Here is a 16516-nt window from a genome sequence, read left to right as displayed (position 1 = left end):
TTAATAGTCGATGAGACATCGCCTGTAAAGACTCTGTACACTATTGGTAATTGTCAAAGACGAGCCTTCTCACTTGCTGTATCTCAACATATGCATAAAATAACAAACCTGTGAAAATTTGAGCTTGATTGGTTGTCGGAGTTGCGAGATAACTATGAAAGAAAAAACACCCTTGTCACACAAAGTTGTGTGCTTTCAGATGCTTGATTTCGGGACCTCAAATTCTAAACTTGAGGTCTCGAAATCAAATTCGTGGAAAATTACTTCTTTCTCGAAAACTATGTCCCTTCAGAGGGAGCCGTTTCTCACAATGTTTTATACTATCAACCTCTCCCCATTACTCGTCACCAAGTAAGGTTTTATGCTATAATTATTTTGAGTAATTACCAATAGTGTCCACTCCCTTTGCTTTGAGAGATTTAGTGTAAACATGTGTTTTCTTTTTTGTAAGATTCAAAATGAGAACTTATAAAATGTTTTGAGACTGTAAATATTCACACAAAAATTTTCATAATATAAATAAAATATATTTCTGTGTATGATAAAAAAGTATCTGTCTTAATTTACTCGACTGAAGTGTGGAGAAGACATTGGCAGGCCTAACCAGACTTTTGTCATTTGGGCTGTGGTTAGCAAAGGGAGAGACATGATTTTTTGTTTTTTTAAAGCTAAATTCGTTTATTGAAATATTCTTAGGTTACTACTGGTACTTACATGTTCGCTATAGGATACAGCTACAACAAAGCTTCTTCACTCACTGTTGTTGTTCTCAACGTGGATTTTTTTCTTTCTTCTGTCTAGACAAGAACTATCTCCATCTTGAGGTTTTTTTTCCCCCTCTATGCCTTTATTCACAGCTCGGATCAAAAACTAAAGGATAGAAATAAATTGACTTTTCCAGAAAACAGTGTACTTTTTTTGAAACCTTTTGTAGATCACTTGGCCATTAAACAGTTTACTTTGTTTAAACCTTTTGTAGATCACTTGGCCATTAAACAGTTTACTTTGTTTAAACCTTTTGTAGATCACTTGGCCATTAAACAGTTTACTTTGTTTAAACCTTTTGTAGATCACTTGGCCATTAAACAGTTTACTTTGTTTAAACCTTTTGTAGATCACTTGGCCATGAAATGAATCCTTACCATGGAGCTATTGTATGTACATGTAATAATATAATTTACCTGTAGAAGTTACAGGTTCATAAGTTCTCAAGTTTTTAGGGGAAAAAAAGAAAAAAATCATGCAGCAACATTTTTAAGGAGAGTGCATAAATCTGTTGTACCCCCAATGCTAAAATAATTATTGTCTCAATTCTTGAAATTGTTTGACTTATTTCTCACCTCCGCTAGTAATATTTTAAGGGAAGCTTTTTACCATCATACAAAACCTGTGGACGTTTGTGTGTTTGTACAAAAAGTATCCAAACCTGCAGAAAGATTACTCACAATTTTATTAAGACTGATCCCTTTTGTACATTGGTACCAAATTAATTAGCATTCGCCCTCCAGCTAGATTTTTTAACCTTAATTTCTTCTCTTCACCCGTTCATAATTTGATACCAATAAGAGATGAGTAGGCTTTCCGGTACGTGCTTTGAGTAATAGATGAGATAGCTGTTTAGTGACAGTTGATACAGAGGTATATTTCCCTCCGGGCCAGTGGAACTAATAAAAAGGATGATGAAATTTGCTGCTGACATGACAAGATAGGGGTTGATCAAAAATCTAATTTGTTTGCATCATTTCTAAGTTGGCCTGCTGTGCTAAAATCTTAAAAACAAAACTGAAAGGGAAATGTTTTGTTACTGTTACGGTTAATCCATAAGAATTGTTCTTGCTTGTCTCATTAAAAGTTTTCATATCATTTTTTCCGCATAGCTTTCACCATTTTTCTACAAGGATCTAATTGTCCAAACTGCTTGAAAAAAACAGTCTCAAACACGCATACTATAAATTACCCTTTGGGGCTTATAGCAGTTTTTTGTGCAGTCAATTCTACTCAATGAAGTTGAACCCATGTTCAACATATCAGTCCTATAAGTGGAAAACCAAAATTTTTGCTCAAACCGACCATATAATGTTGCATTACAGCTCAATTAAATGAAATTGTTTCTGTTTAGAAACCACTTTCTCGTGAACATATTTAACAAACATAATTTTTAAATGGTTGTGCCCACGAAGTACATGTAAAAAAAAATATTGGTCGTACATTTTAACGCTTGTAGTTCACACACAGTCATTACACGCGCTGTGCATTGTGGTCTGGTAAACAAGTTCCCACTGTGTGTGAAAGTCACTACAAGTTGAGCCGGAAAGAAACCCACGTTTTCTGTCTTTGCGACTGAGGTTTTGCGTCTGAATTCGAGATCATTTGGGGGAATGTAAGTATTTCTTGTCTTTTATCATGAATAGGAATTAGGATAGTTCTGGTGTATTTAAAGGCAGTAGGTTTTACTGTGTTGGTGTTTTACTGTTGAGTGTAATTCGAGGGTGAGTTGACACGGTTGACACTACTCCACTCGGACGTTTGAGTGTGATACTGATGTGACCATGGTGTGACTTGATTGTGTCGCGTTTGTTAACATTTCTCCGACCAACGCTAAAGCCTGTGAGAGTTCAGAACGCCAGCATCCGTGCATTCATCCTCCCTCAGACAGATTGTGTGTGATGTTGTTTTTTGTAACAAGGCACTTTTTTTGTTTAATTAAAAAAATAATTTAAAGCATAAAAGGGGTTTCCTTTTATCATGGCACATCTTTGTTTTTACTAGCCCAATCAGTGCCAATATATACAAAATGCTGGACTCCCTCCGCCTTTGGCCCTATGCCCATGTAGCTTCAGGGTGTTAAAAAATTTTTTTAATAGTTCGCTAAACCAACAATTTTATGCCTAGGTTTTTTTTCGGATCGGATCAGAATTTGTACCGACTGGCATCCATAATGTCAGCTGTTGCACATGCACGCTGACATGACAGACAGCGCTCTGTGACCTTTGTCACTTTGTGGGCGTATCAGTCACAAACAGCAGCAGACACTTGACTGCATGACAGAACCAGGACAGCACTACTCAGCAGTGCGCCTTATTCCAGGTCAGCAATTTATTAAAAGTACCAGAGAAACTAACAGCATTTTTTTTTTTTTTTTTTTTGAGTGTGCGCAAAGGAAAACACTGCATATTTTATTTCTCAAGTTCGAGCATAGCAAGCAAGCCTACTACTGGATCGATGATTGAGTCCATGCTCGTGGAGCACATTCAACGGATTTGCTCAATGAATTGGGACAAACATGCGTAATCTGCAGTTTGCACTCTGCGGAACTGGCAGCTGAATCAGCTGATCCAGCAGATTTGCGCTTTTTAGTATGGCAGCTCAAGTGGGTGATTCAGAGCCTTAGAAGCACTTTGTTGCTACATTCTCTCTGTTCCTTAAACTCCCCTGGCAAGCACAGGCATTTTACAGGTGACAAGTTCAATTATATAGAGACCTTTATTGATAATTTGGCCTACATCAGCATTAGCTTTGACCTAGCCCTGGCGGCCTTACACTTTCGTATTATACTATCCAGTGACGTCCTGGATACCAGGGTCCATTTCTGGGGCGAAAATTGTTCAACGCCTCATAACTCAAATCTTACCTACAAGAAACCACTAGTTTCAACAGATTCACATTCCATGGCAGCATATTATTCTGCAGTGGGTTTTGATTGTAAGTTATTCTTCACAAATCCGTCATTTTCATGACATAATGCAGCTCCCAACGTTAAGAAATTCCCATTTTTGTTCGTACTCTCACACTCTGTCGTGTGTACTCGACACGCAAGACGCGTAAATCTTGCGTTGCGTTTGCGTGTTAACGCTGTGTGTGTATACCAAGAATTCACTGTACGTCTTGCATCTTGCGTCTTGCACGTGTATGTCTATGCGTACGCACGGCAGCAGACAACACTGTGAGAAAACGATCAAAACAGAAATTGTTTTTACGTGGAAGCTGCATTATTTCACGAAAATTACGGATTTGTGAGGAATATATGACAACCAAAACCCATGGAATGTGAATCTGTTGAAATTAGTGGCTTGTTGCAGGTAAGATTTGAGTTGTGAAGCTTTGAAATGTTTCCGCCCCAGAAACGGGCCTTAATAGTTAGGACTCTCTATCTCTGTACAGAGAAAGAGTCCTACATAGGGCTAGCTTTGACCCTACCTTAAAAGACACACTACAGGTATACAGAACATCTCATAAATTACAGGCCCATTGCCAATCTTTCGTTTCTTTCAAAGACAATAGAACGTGCAGCCGCTTCCCAACTTCTAAATTACCTCTCTGACAACAATGTACATGGGACACTTGCAGTCCGCTTACAGAAAACATTATAGTGTTGAGGTTGCCCTTCTACATGTTCAAACATCCTACTCCTGGCAGCTGATAAGGGGCAAGAAGCTATTCTTGTTCTCCTCGATTACTCATCTGCCTTCGACACGATAGACCATAAAATCATTCTTCGGCGTCTTACGAACAGATACAGCGTATCCGGTCACGCAATCAGTTGGTATGAATCCTTTAAAAAAATCACACCCAGAATGTCGTCATCAACGGTGCACTTGCGAACCCTCAAGTGCTATTCTGTGGTGTCCCCCAGGGATCTGTTTAGGACCGTTGTATTTCACTCTTTACACATCCTCCCTCGAAGACATCATTAAGGGCCATGATATAAATAGAATGTTGTATGCCGGCGCCGGTCTATGTCATCACTAATGAGCAAGATTGCTCGACTACCATCCCACAGCTAGAACACTGCCTTAACGAGATAAGAGCATGGTTTACCCTGGACGATATCGAAAATTTTGACTGGCGATAATATATCGTCGGGTAAATATCGTTGATATATCGTGAAGATTTTTGAACATTAAAAGTACCCTATAGAAAGGGACAGCAATGGCTCAATTACTTGCTGAAAACAGTTTTACCGCAAGGAGGAAGACAAACAAAACTTGACTGTTGTAAAAAAAAGAAATCACATCCATATTCCATGAAACAGAACACGTTACATTTTTGTGGTTTACATCACTAGTTCTGATTCAATTAATTCGTACTTGTACCTCAATAGATTGGATGTTGTGATACTCTAAAAATCTGGTGCCGCTATTTTTATTCATGATGTACAAGCTTTGTGAAAAAGCAAGATGGCGGCCGACGGCTTTGCTGCGTAGAGAAAAATTTTCCTTGAGAAAAAACAAAATCAATTTTATTTACCGAAATGTAACCTAACACTTGTAAAAATTCTCTTTTGGCTAATACTTTATACAGTTATGCCTCTTTTGTGGATTTTAAATGTACTATTGGATGTGTTGATGGTGAGTTGTTGGCATTAAGCGAGTTGACAGCGACTTGACGGCAACTAATTGGACCTGTATCTTCAACGCGTCCGACAATTATGGCCAAGGGAATTTACCCTACAGCTTTGCACCCACATTGGCTACAGCAACACTCATTCATCCCCAAATAGTAAAGTATTAGTATATTCGTCGGATTGCGGTGATGGATACCGCTATGTGATGGCAGCTCTGTAAGAAATATTTTAGGCCTACGTCATAAATATTCACACAGCACATAAACTTTCAAGAACGTTCATGCTGCTTCGGCGCTGCCTAAAGAGAAACCACCATGGCTAGATGTGAAGACCAGTGTTAGTTGAGTAGTCGGAAAAAACTTGTGAGTTTAACAGCATCACCCCAAACAAATCTGATTTACCTGTGAGATTGTAAGAAATTCGTGGCAAAATCTGCGAAGGCGGTTTTAAAATAACGTAATCCTGGAATATTGTCTTTGAAAAAAAAATATTGTCTCTGTCAAGATATTTCAATAGTTTCAAAACCAACATAGATATTGACGATATGGTTTTCAATATCATATCGTGACATTATTATCGTCATATCGTCCAGGATTAAGCATGGTCTGTTGCAAACAAATTGAAAGAAGATAGACTGAGGTCATCCACATTGCATCTCGTTTCAGAAACTGCTCCACAGTTTGTCTTTAATCTTTCATTCAATTTTTTTTTTTTTTTCTTTATTATATTATTAATAAACAGTGTTTATTATTCATTTGATTGAGTTATACAAAAGAAGCAAAATTCAGTTTCGACTATGGAAAATTTCCATAAAACGGGAAGAACATTTCATGACACCATTACCATTCACAGGCGGCCCACTTGAGTGGTTCAGAAGGTACTACAATACACTCACATTAATTTCACTCATAATCTTTGCAACAGTTAATTAATTATTTATTTATGCCAAATATTCAGATAACAATTCTGGCCCCTTTGTCTTAAAACAGATAATACTAAATTTTGTATCAAATTGATTATAAAAATACATAACAGTTCAAAGTACATTACAAGGTTAGTAGCCAAGTCTGTGAGATTAATGCGGCTGCTCTTGGTTGGTATGGCAACCTCCCTATTAAAATGTTAATGGACTTTTAAATTGTAATAACACTTTATAATGGTATGCTATTCCTAGTACACAAAGCGTCCTTGAATAGTATAAATACACACAGTGTATTCTATTAATACAATGTACTGAGTAAAATTTTTGAGAAAGGCAAGCTCACTGAATAATCTGGTCAGTGCAAGAATATCTTATCACAGCCAAGAGTTTGTGATTCACTGTATTTGAGTACCGGTTAAAGCTATTGGACCCTTTCGGTACAGAAAAAAAAAAAAAGTTCACAGATTTACAAATAATTTACAGGGTTTACAGAAGGTAATGGTGAAAGACTTCTCTTGAAATATGAGTCCATGACACGGCGAAACGCGCGGAAACATGGGTGGGTTTTTCCGTTGTTTTCTCCCGACTCCGATGACCGATTGAGCCTAAACTTTCACAGGTTTGTTATTTGATATAGAAGTTGTGGTACACAAAGTGTGGACCTTGGACAACACTGTTTACCGAAAGGGTCCAATGGCTTTAACAGTATTTTCTCAAAAGAGCAATCAATGGGTGCGTTCGTTTAGCTTCCCCGGGTCGACCCCGGTGTGTGGCGTTTTTTTTTTTTCCAGGACGAACGTGTGCAGATATTAACCCAGGTTCGTCCTCGAAAAGAAAAACGCCACACACCGGGGTTGACCCAGGGGAGCTAAACGAACGCACCCACTATCTTGGTGCTTCAAACATTATCTAAATGGTCTCTTGGCTTTGTAAAGTAAAGTGTCTTTGTCAGCGGTACTCTCACAGGTCTGTATGCTTCATTTTTGAGAGAGGAAGGGCACCAAGGCATTTTCTCCTTGGTAAAGGGCACCCTACATGTATGAGGAAATTGTAACTTTCTACCAGAGCATTTCAAGGGCATCAAGGCAATGACCATGGGCATGGAGGTTATCGCGTTTGTTGCCACCATGAAGTGTCGGGCCTGCTCTCAAAGAAGAATGACTCCAGCAATTCCGAGAAAATAATCCTGTCAGTGCAGAAGTTAATAAATTAATGCTCCCTAATCCCTGGTTATGCTGGTTTGAAAAACACCTTCTTTTCTGAATTAGTTGTCTTCACCAGTTTTATCTTCTTTCTTTTTAGCACTTTGCGAAAGCTTTTACAAATTTTAGCAGTTTAAACTAGGGAATCAATGTGTGGTGAAGAGGTTTTCAGCTAGTGGTTTAATCCCAACGAGGCCTGGTTCTTATTTAAAAAATTAAAAAATTGCGAAGCAGCCTTTAAAATTAGCCAGGCAAGCCTTCTCATCTTTCAGTTAATGTAGGCACAGGCAATTTACCCAGACATAAGGAATAACTCAGAATGGCTCCGTGTTGTGTCTGTGGTACCTCCGAAGCAATTCGCATCTGATGAGCTGCTTTTTTAATCTATTACCATTAATCACACTCGGTAAAGTGACAAGTATGTATTTTCACAAAGAATCAGACAGCCTAGCAATGAACATCCCTGATAAGGAGTACATTAAAACTCTTGAACACAGACTCTAGACTTAGAGGCAACCGGCTAGTAGCATGCAGTCTCAATCCTTCCATCCTCTGCTCCTGTAGGTCATTTTTTTTTTCCTGAAGTCTTCAGAAATATTTTCATTGTTTATGATTTAACCTAACAAGGCTGTGTCTGAATAAGCAGCTATGGCTACGGCTAGATTACCGCGTCATCATGCATTGAGGTATAGGATGCCCTAAGCAACACCCTTAGCAACAGCGTAGTCGTAGCTGTAGCCACAAAGTAAGATACGGCCATAGTCTCACAGTTCTCCCCATGATGCACAATCTAGCATTTAGACCGATACGCAAAAATTGCGGCTGACTAGTGACAGTGAAAGGATTTAACGCTTTTGTGGGTAGGGTAGGGGATGTAGGCTGTGTTTCCAAGCAAATTCACAAAAATCATCAAGATAAAATATTGCACAGTGGCAAAAATTGCGGCTGACTAGTGACAGTGAAAGGATTTTAACGCTTTTGTGGGTAGGGTAGGGGATGTAGGCTGTGTTTCCAAGCAAACTCACAAAAATCATCAAGATAAAATATTGCACAGTGGGCTTTTAAACCTACCAACAAGTAAAAACTATTCTGAGAACCTTGTTTTACATGTAATCAATAAGCTTCTATGAAATCCAAACTTAATTTTTGGGGAAAAAATAAAGTTTTGAAGAAAAAAAATCAGGTCTTTATGGAGGATCATGTGTGCATGTTTTGTTTTATTAAAACAAAAACAGAATAAAAAGGTGAGGTTTTCTCTTATAGGCAAATGGATCAACAGAGTGCTCAACAAATTAAAACAAGCTTTTAGTGATAAACTTACTCTGCACTTTTTTGTAGAATATCTTGTAACGGTGTACGTGTAGGTCATCTCAAATCAGTACACTCTTTGGATGGACAAGAAAAACACTTTCCCTTGTCGCCCACTGTTCCTTAAAGGCACTGGACACTACTGGTTATTACTCAAAGTCAAAGTAATTGTTAGCATAAAAACTTACTTGGTAACAAGCAGTGGAGAGCTGTTTGTAGTATAAAACATTGTGAGAATCGGCTCCCTCTGAAGTAACATAGTTTTTGAGAAAGAGGTAATTTCTCACTCAAATAATAAAATATTTCAGCTGAAGCCTTTTATTATGCATACTGAAAGCACACAAAGTAATGCAACAAGGGTGTTTTTACTTTCATTATTACCTTCAAATTCGATGACCAATTGAGCCCCAATTTTCCCCAAGTTTGTATTTTATGCATGTTGGGAAACACCAATTGAGAATACTGGTCTTTGACATTTACCAAACGTGTCCAGTGCCTTTAAAATGCATGAGGAGGACCCTGCTGACTTTGGACAATTCAATCACTGTAGGTACACATTGCTTGTGTGGTTTAGAAACAAAGTTGACACAGTTTCTTTCAATGGCTTTGTTTGATGTTACTTGGTTGGTGGGCGAATCCAAGATTGTTGTAGGAAAAAAATTGATACACATAGATCAATGCATTGACCGATTGCACCAAGAACTATATCACGTGCGTGTGCCCTCAAAGTCCTACACAGCTAGATTTAGGGGGAACCTTCACTTTAAGGGCTGTGGCTGTTCATCAAAATGTTAAAGGCAGTGGACACTATTGGTAATTAATACTCAAAATATTTATTAGCACAAAACCTTACTTGGTAACGAGTAATGGCAGAGGTTGATAGTAACAAACATTGTGAGAAACGGCTACCTCTGAAGTGATGTATAGTTTTCGAGAAAGAAGTAATTTTCCACGATTTTGATTTCGAGGCCTCAGGTTTAGAATTTGAGGTCTCGAAATAATGCATCTGAACGTACACAACTTCGCCTGACAAGGGTGTTTTTTCTTTCATTATTATCTCACAACTTTGACGACCGATTGAGCTCAAATTTCCACAGTTTTGTTAATTTATGCATATGTTGAGATACACCAAGTGAGAAGACTTGTCTTTGACAATTACCAATAGTGTCCAGTGTCTTTAAGACCCCACAAATCAACATTGCTTTTACAACTACACCATGGAGAAAAGAGACAACTTTAACCCCCACCATTGTTCATTTCACACATGACGTGACAGGGCTCAAATTTTGTGGGAAAATCCACAAGCTCAGAATCTTTAATGGACCAGGATCTTATTTACAAGACCTCAATCAAAACTAGGAGAGACTAGAATCAAAATGACACCAAAAAGTTTTTTATGGGTGGTACTCAGCAGGACTTAAAGATATTTGTGAGACTCAAACTCGGCACTTAATATCATTCTTTTGAGACCAAAGATGTTGAGTTGAAAATCAAGATTGATTTTCAAGGGGAAAACGGCACTTGGCATTCTATAAAGCTATACGGTTATCCCAGGAAACAGTTTTTCATTTGTCAACTCTAATAATTCAAAAAGTTAAATAAATTTTCTCTGGAATTTTCCAGGAAATTTGTGTATTCTTGAGGAAGAGGCTTTCTTCTGATGCGAAAAAAAAAATCATTTTGAACCTTTTTTTTGCTTTCACACCAAACTTGATAAGTCAAATGAAATCTTAACATGGTTGTCTCTTGGTGTGTTTATTGATAACTAGAGGATTGGAAATTGACTTTATTTTAAAGTGTAACTTTAATTGTGGAGGCTATACTTTCTTCCTCCTAGTTATTTATTCCTGGGAGGAACGCACATAACATGGAATTCCCCATTTATTATAAAATCTCTGTTCAAACCAAACATTATAAATTAACAGAGCTGTTTGTTCACTCAATTCTCAGAACTACCTGGAGGTGTAGCCGGTAATAAAAGAGCTGAGACATAAGTCCCTTGGAATGTCCCCCAAAATATTGGCCTACGTGAAATATTAACCTTTCCGATAAATATCCGGTCGTTATTGGAGCAGTCAATTGCTCTTGGCCTCAATTTCCAATTTGAAGACTCTTACGATAAATTCTAGATTCAGATCGTCTCCTGGAAAATAAAAGCGGCAGAGGCTTAGCTTCCCCATAGCAATGATAGGAAGCTCATATTTGTACCGACAATAATGTATTGCTTTCAGAAAGTAGCAGTGTTGCACTAGCTAGACCAATTTTAGTGGTGGGCTCTAAATCCACCAAGGGGAAGTGGTTCAGCAAAATTATTCATGTTTAGGTATGTGGCTATCATTGCTGAAAAACAGTCTGTGCTGGGCAGCTTAGTGTATTTTGTTCTGAGTGCAGGGCGATATTTGTTAGTTCTGGGCAGGCACACACCCGGCACCGCCCACCGTGGCTACAACTTTCCCCTGTTTTAAGGTAAAATACCTGGGCAGTCAGGACCACAAGCCTGAGGCAAGTAGTTTTTAGTGTTGGCATGGTTGGGCCAGTAAACTCAGTTAACACATTTCATGTACCTCTGATGATGAACGTTTTTGACCAGATTGTAGGAATGGAATGTTTTGGGGGTTTTTTTTGGTTTTTTTTACACGATCAAATTCAATTCTGTTTTTAACACCGTTCTGTTCTTAGTTTTGTTTTTAGTTGTGTTTTAAATTCACTTAAAATTTCTTGAAGTGCTGTTCTTTTTGCATTCCTTAGAGAGTTTTAGGAGTGCGAAGAATAGAGATTGCATTCATACTCCATAAGAAAGATGTGCTTGTACTATCAGAGCTGTGTATTGAGAGAGTTAGGACATAGAAGGACAAGTTTTCTTCTGAAGCGTAGTTGCTGGATGTAATTTTCGATACAGATGCAGCACAACTCAATTCAAAGTCTAGTCTGGTACCCTGTGTCCACCCATCCGTTTTGGGGGTCATAAAATTGCTTCCAATTTTAAGTTTTTGCAACTCTCTAAATATACTGCTCTAGGTAGGCCCTATGTATTTTGAAGCCAACTAATGCCCAAACATGAAGGCCAAAATGCAAATATTTGTAAAGTGAAAACTTCAGAACCATTTTGTTACTTAATTTGTTTAAATGACATTCATTATACATGTACTTCATCTAGAGTTTATTGTCTGTGTCATTGTTTTTGTTAAGCTCCTCAGGTAAATCAGTGTGAGCTAAATCAGTGTTATCACGATAATAATAATAATGACCTTATATAGCGCTTTTTACAAAAGCGATACAAAGCGCTTAAGAAATACAAAAGCAACCAAACAAAAAAAGAGATGGATTGATGGATTGGTTTCCTACAAAAATCAACAAAAAGCACTGAAAATATAACGGATCAAGCTACAACGCATTTGCATAATGCAATGAATGTGTAGGCTGTACCTCTTTGTTCAAAATTGTGAATGTAAACTTTTAACCTATTCATCTTGGGTTGTCTAAGGTCTTAGGCTCTTAGGTTGTCCATGGAGCAATCTGACTCTCCCGCGTCTTAGCAACGATTCCTCCATAGAGATTGCTCTCAGTGAGAGCAAACATCTATACACTAAAAGATTACCAGCTGACAGATTTTTGTACATGTGTTGACTGGCTCCAGTTTTTAATTGCATACTGGACTCTAGCCTGCAGACTTGAAGTCATCTTGAATGATTAAAGGCACTGAACAGTATTCCCTGGCCACATTTAATTTACAACTCTGACCTAAGAAATGAGCGGCATGCAGAGATTTTTCTAAGAAGAAAACAAATAACTACTTGTATTCGGGTGTTAGTGCAGATTGCATAGGTTTCAAAAAAATTGGTTTGGCATATTTTGGTGCTCCTGGTAGATGGAGCTTATTGATCAAGACTCAAAAGTCGTCACCTAGCAAAAAGGAACAATCATTAAGAAGCATTTATTAGTTTATTTTGATTTATTTGCTTATACTAATAAGCATTCTCTAGTATTAAATGGCCTTTTAAGAGGATATGAAATTGACTTTGGGGGAAAAACTGGAAAATAATTTATCTTTTTTTTTTAATTACAGAAACGCAGAAGTAGCTTAAAAGGAGGCGACAAGGAGAGCTGCATAAAGAGCCAAGGCCGGTCGGTGTCTCAGATGTGAAGTAAGGGCTTCGGGTTACTATGACAATCTGAAGTGATGAAAAAAAGGAAGTGCTCTTAAAGACGAAGCACCCCATCCAGTTTTTTATTCTTCTTTTTTCTTGAAACGACGACGGAAAGTTTGGTGCAAGAAAACAGCGAGTGAGACGTGAAGCATCCTATTGGGTTCCACCAGCCCATCGGTAAATATTCCAACGGAATTGATATTGTAATGTAGAACCTGACCTTTTCCAATCTCAGACCATGTATCATCTTGCTCTTAGACCATGTATCATCAAGAGAGGCAGGACCTTAAACATTCCAGAGCATGTTTGGCAGGCATTGGCAGGCATGATTCTTCCTATTTAAGTCTGATTTCTAACCCTGGACGATATCGAAGATTTTGACTGGCGATATATCGTCAGGTAAATATAGCCGATATGACCATATATCGTGAAGATTTTTGAAAATTGAAAGTACCCTTCAGAAAACAATGGCTCAATCGCACGCTAAAAAAATTGTTTTACCGCAAGGACGAAGACAAGACAAACAAAACATGACTGTTTTGTAAAAAAAAATTATAAAAAAAAATAGATAAATTTTATTCAAACCGCCTTGATCGTCATATCGTTCAGGCTTACTGATTTCCAATTTTGTTTTTCTCTGAAAAAAATTACAAAATTGTGATTAAAAAAGCCTGAAAAGTCTAATAAAGCAAACACTACATTAGGTCAGCCTTTGTATTCGATAAAATGTTCCTACTTTTTCCAAGAAACAAAAATCTTGCCTTCATTGGACCTGTGGAAGTTTCAAATTGTTGTATCATATTTGCCTTATGAAATTTTTTATTATAACAAAAAGAAATAAAACCATTGAAAAAAACTGATAATGTGACAGATGAAAAGTAGAACCTTTACTGTATTTTTTTGTGTAATGTAGTTTTTAAGACACATGTGTGCCACCATATTGCTTGTAAGCTTTGTTCTAACAACAACATTTAATGCAAATATTATATGCAAATTGCAGCTGATAAGCAAAAGTATCCAAAGAATGCCCAGATTGCACAGTAGGGATTATAAACCTAAGTTAAATACCAAGTAGAAAATATTCTGAAAACCTTTTTTCACTTCAAACCTACAAGTGTATTTTGCTCAGCTAAACATTGAAAATTTGGGTCCAGAATTTTCAACAGTTTTGAAAAATCCTGGGGAGAACCCTGTCTTTAAAATATATCCAGTAAATTTTGTTGTGATTATTTTTATTCTTAATTCAAACGTATTACTTTTGTTGTATTCTTGAACATCTACTTTTGGTAATTCACCTTCCCATTTCCCCTATCTTTTGCATTTAAAACCAGCCCCTTGCCTCTGCCCATGGGAAGAACGTGTACCTTTAGATATTGTACATTAACAGAACAGTTTCACACAGGTACTGTGTGTATGAATCTTGTAATTTAAACGTTTTTGTAAGGCTCCAACTGGAATTTGATTCTGCAAATGCTCTTGTGTAACCCAATTTATTTGCAATTTGCAAAGAGGATTGATAGTTTTGTTTTAAGGAGGAGGATTGAATGACATTTTCAAAGGCTTTTACTTAAATTGCAGGAGTAATTCTGGTTGGTTTGTTCTACTGAGTACATGAAGCTCTCGCATATGGCATTGGTGTTGAAGGACTGTAGCGTCGTATGTAGACGTTTGTACAGGTGCTAATGAAGCTATTAGACGAGCCAGACTGTATGCCGTGGGGGCTTAATAACCAATCCCACCCACTAACGAGGTAACATAACTCCTGCTCTGTCGGAACATAAAAACATCCACTGAACCATTCTACTGGGACAGAATTGACGTTTGAATCTTACAATGCCGCCGTCGTCAGGAGAACTGTGGGGCTCCCACTTTATGCCCGCCAAAATCAGCATAGAATGCCTTCTTCCGACGGGGATAATCGTACCATTGGAATGTGTTCGTGAGGCGACTTTGGAGAACATAAAAGCCCTTCTGTGGAAAGAGGCAAAGAAACTACCTCTATCACATCTTCTCGGAGAGGCATCATCTTATATTTTCGTGACTATAACCCAAGATGCGGAGAAGGAGGAGTTTTATGACGAGGGGAGGAGGTTGTGTGACTTGCGCCTTTTTCAGCCGTGGTTAAAAGTCGTGGAACCAGCAGGAAACCGGGAAGAGAAAATGCTGAATTATGAAATAGGTGAGTGAAAGTATTTTCTTACCTACCGTATTTTGGTTAATTGTGGTTAGAAATTTCATAACTGAGCTACATAGATATTAACATTATGTGTACAGTGTAGTTGCAAGGGTATCAGGGTGCCTCCAACTGATCTCCCCAACCTACTGAGGGATAGACAAGAATGGGCAAATTTCAACATGATTCCGATCTGAGTCGACTAGAAAGAGAGGGCACTACATTTGTAGGAACTACCAGGGTTACAGTCACAACACTAAAATTTGTCATGGCATTCTGGTTGGTAGCCTGTTTTTTCTAAGCTAAGCAAAATTATTTTGTGTTTACCAAAAATATATGTCCAAATGGTTTAGTTTCATTTTAAATTCAACACAAAAACTTGGTGAGCACAGGAAAATGTTGCTTAACATCAATGTTGTCTCTAAGCTAAGCAAGGTTTACCAGCATATTCGAATGGATTTAGTCTCATGAAGCTGTTCAACAGAAAAATTATGCTTAACGGCAATGGGTTACCAGCCAAAATGCCATCTAATTTAAACTGCTTGTGACTGGTTCCCTGCATATTTTGCTTTACAAATAATTTGAGGTAAAGTAATTTATTTATTTTTCTTTTCAGGTACTGCCATCGGTATGCCCATCAATGAATTTGACTCCATGAAGGACCCTGAGGTCATTGATTTCCGTCGTAACATCCTCACGCTTTGCAAAGAAGTCGTTGAAGAACGAGAAATCCAGGGGAAGACGGAACATGCCATGTACGTCTATCCGCCAAACATTTACATCTCCCCTGAGCTGCCAAAGCACATCATGCAGAAGCTTGATAGAGGTAAGTCTCAAATGGGAATAAAGATGAGTAATAACAATAACTAGACATTCCAGTTGAAATAATCACACCCAGGGCTCTAATTTGACTTTGGACCCGAGGCCAGTAGTTTCAATTGCATAAAGGTCACTGTGTAATATTTATAACAGAAAGAAATGATGTTCAAATGTTGACTTTGAGTCTGGTATTTGTACAATTCCGTTGAATATAAAACTAAACTAACACATAAGACAAATGAGACAGATCGTCTCTTTCTCAATGAAGATTCTGGTCTAGTGAAACAAATTCTTGCTCGGTAAACATTTTAAGCTATAAGCCCTGTAGTCTTACATACATGATACATACAACAGAGCATTTGTAAAGCGCCTTTTCAACAAGATCAAAGTGCTGTAAAAGCAAACCAATGGAATAAAACTACAACATACTACATCTGGTACAAATCCTTTGAAGAGATTTTTTTGAAAAATGGCAAAGAGGTACAATTTATGATGGGTACTGGGAGGTTGTTCCACATTCGGGATGCAACAGGAGAAAGTCCGGTTGTGAGCAGATGAAGGTGTTCTGATGGTTGGGTGTCAGAAGCTGAAGCTTGAGCG

General features: G+C 37.9%; 1 protein-coding gene across 1 annotated transcript in view; it reads left to right on the top strand.

Moving 5' to 3' along the window:
• The first annotated feature begins 2260 nt into the window (after nt 1-2260).
• LOC139950246 (phosphatidylinositol 4,5-bisphosphate 3-kinase catalytic subunit alpha isoform-like) overlaps nt 2261-16516 on the top strand; it is a 65544-nt gene continuing 51288 nt past the window's right edge. Inside the window, exons 1-4 of the mRNA XM_071948861.1 lie at nt 2261-2380; nt 12843-13101; nt 14503-15103; nt 15714-15923. Coding sequence (XP_071804962.1) covers nt 14758-15103; nt 15714-15923 — 556 coding nt within the window. The 5' untranslated portion in view covers nt 2261-2380; nt 12843-13101; nt 14503-14757. The remainder of the gene's footprint in view (nt 2381-12842; nt 13102-14502; nt 15104-15713; nt 15924-16516) is intronic.

This window comes from Asterias amurensis, chromosome 18 (assembly GCF_032118995.1).
Source record: "Asterias amurensis chromosome 18, ASM3211899v1".
NCBI classification, from domain to species: domain Eukaryota; kingdom Metazoa; phylum Echinodermata; class Asteroidea; order Forcipulatida; family Asteriidae; genus Asterias; species Asterias amurensis.
Note: the sequence above shows the minus strand (reverse complement) of the source record. Positions and strands in the feature narration are given on the sequence as shown.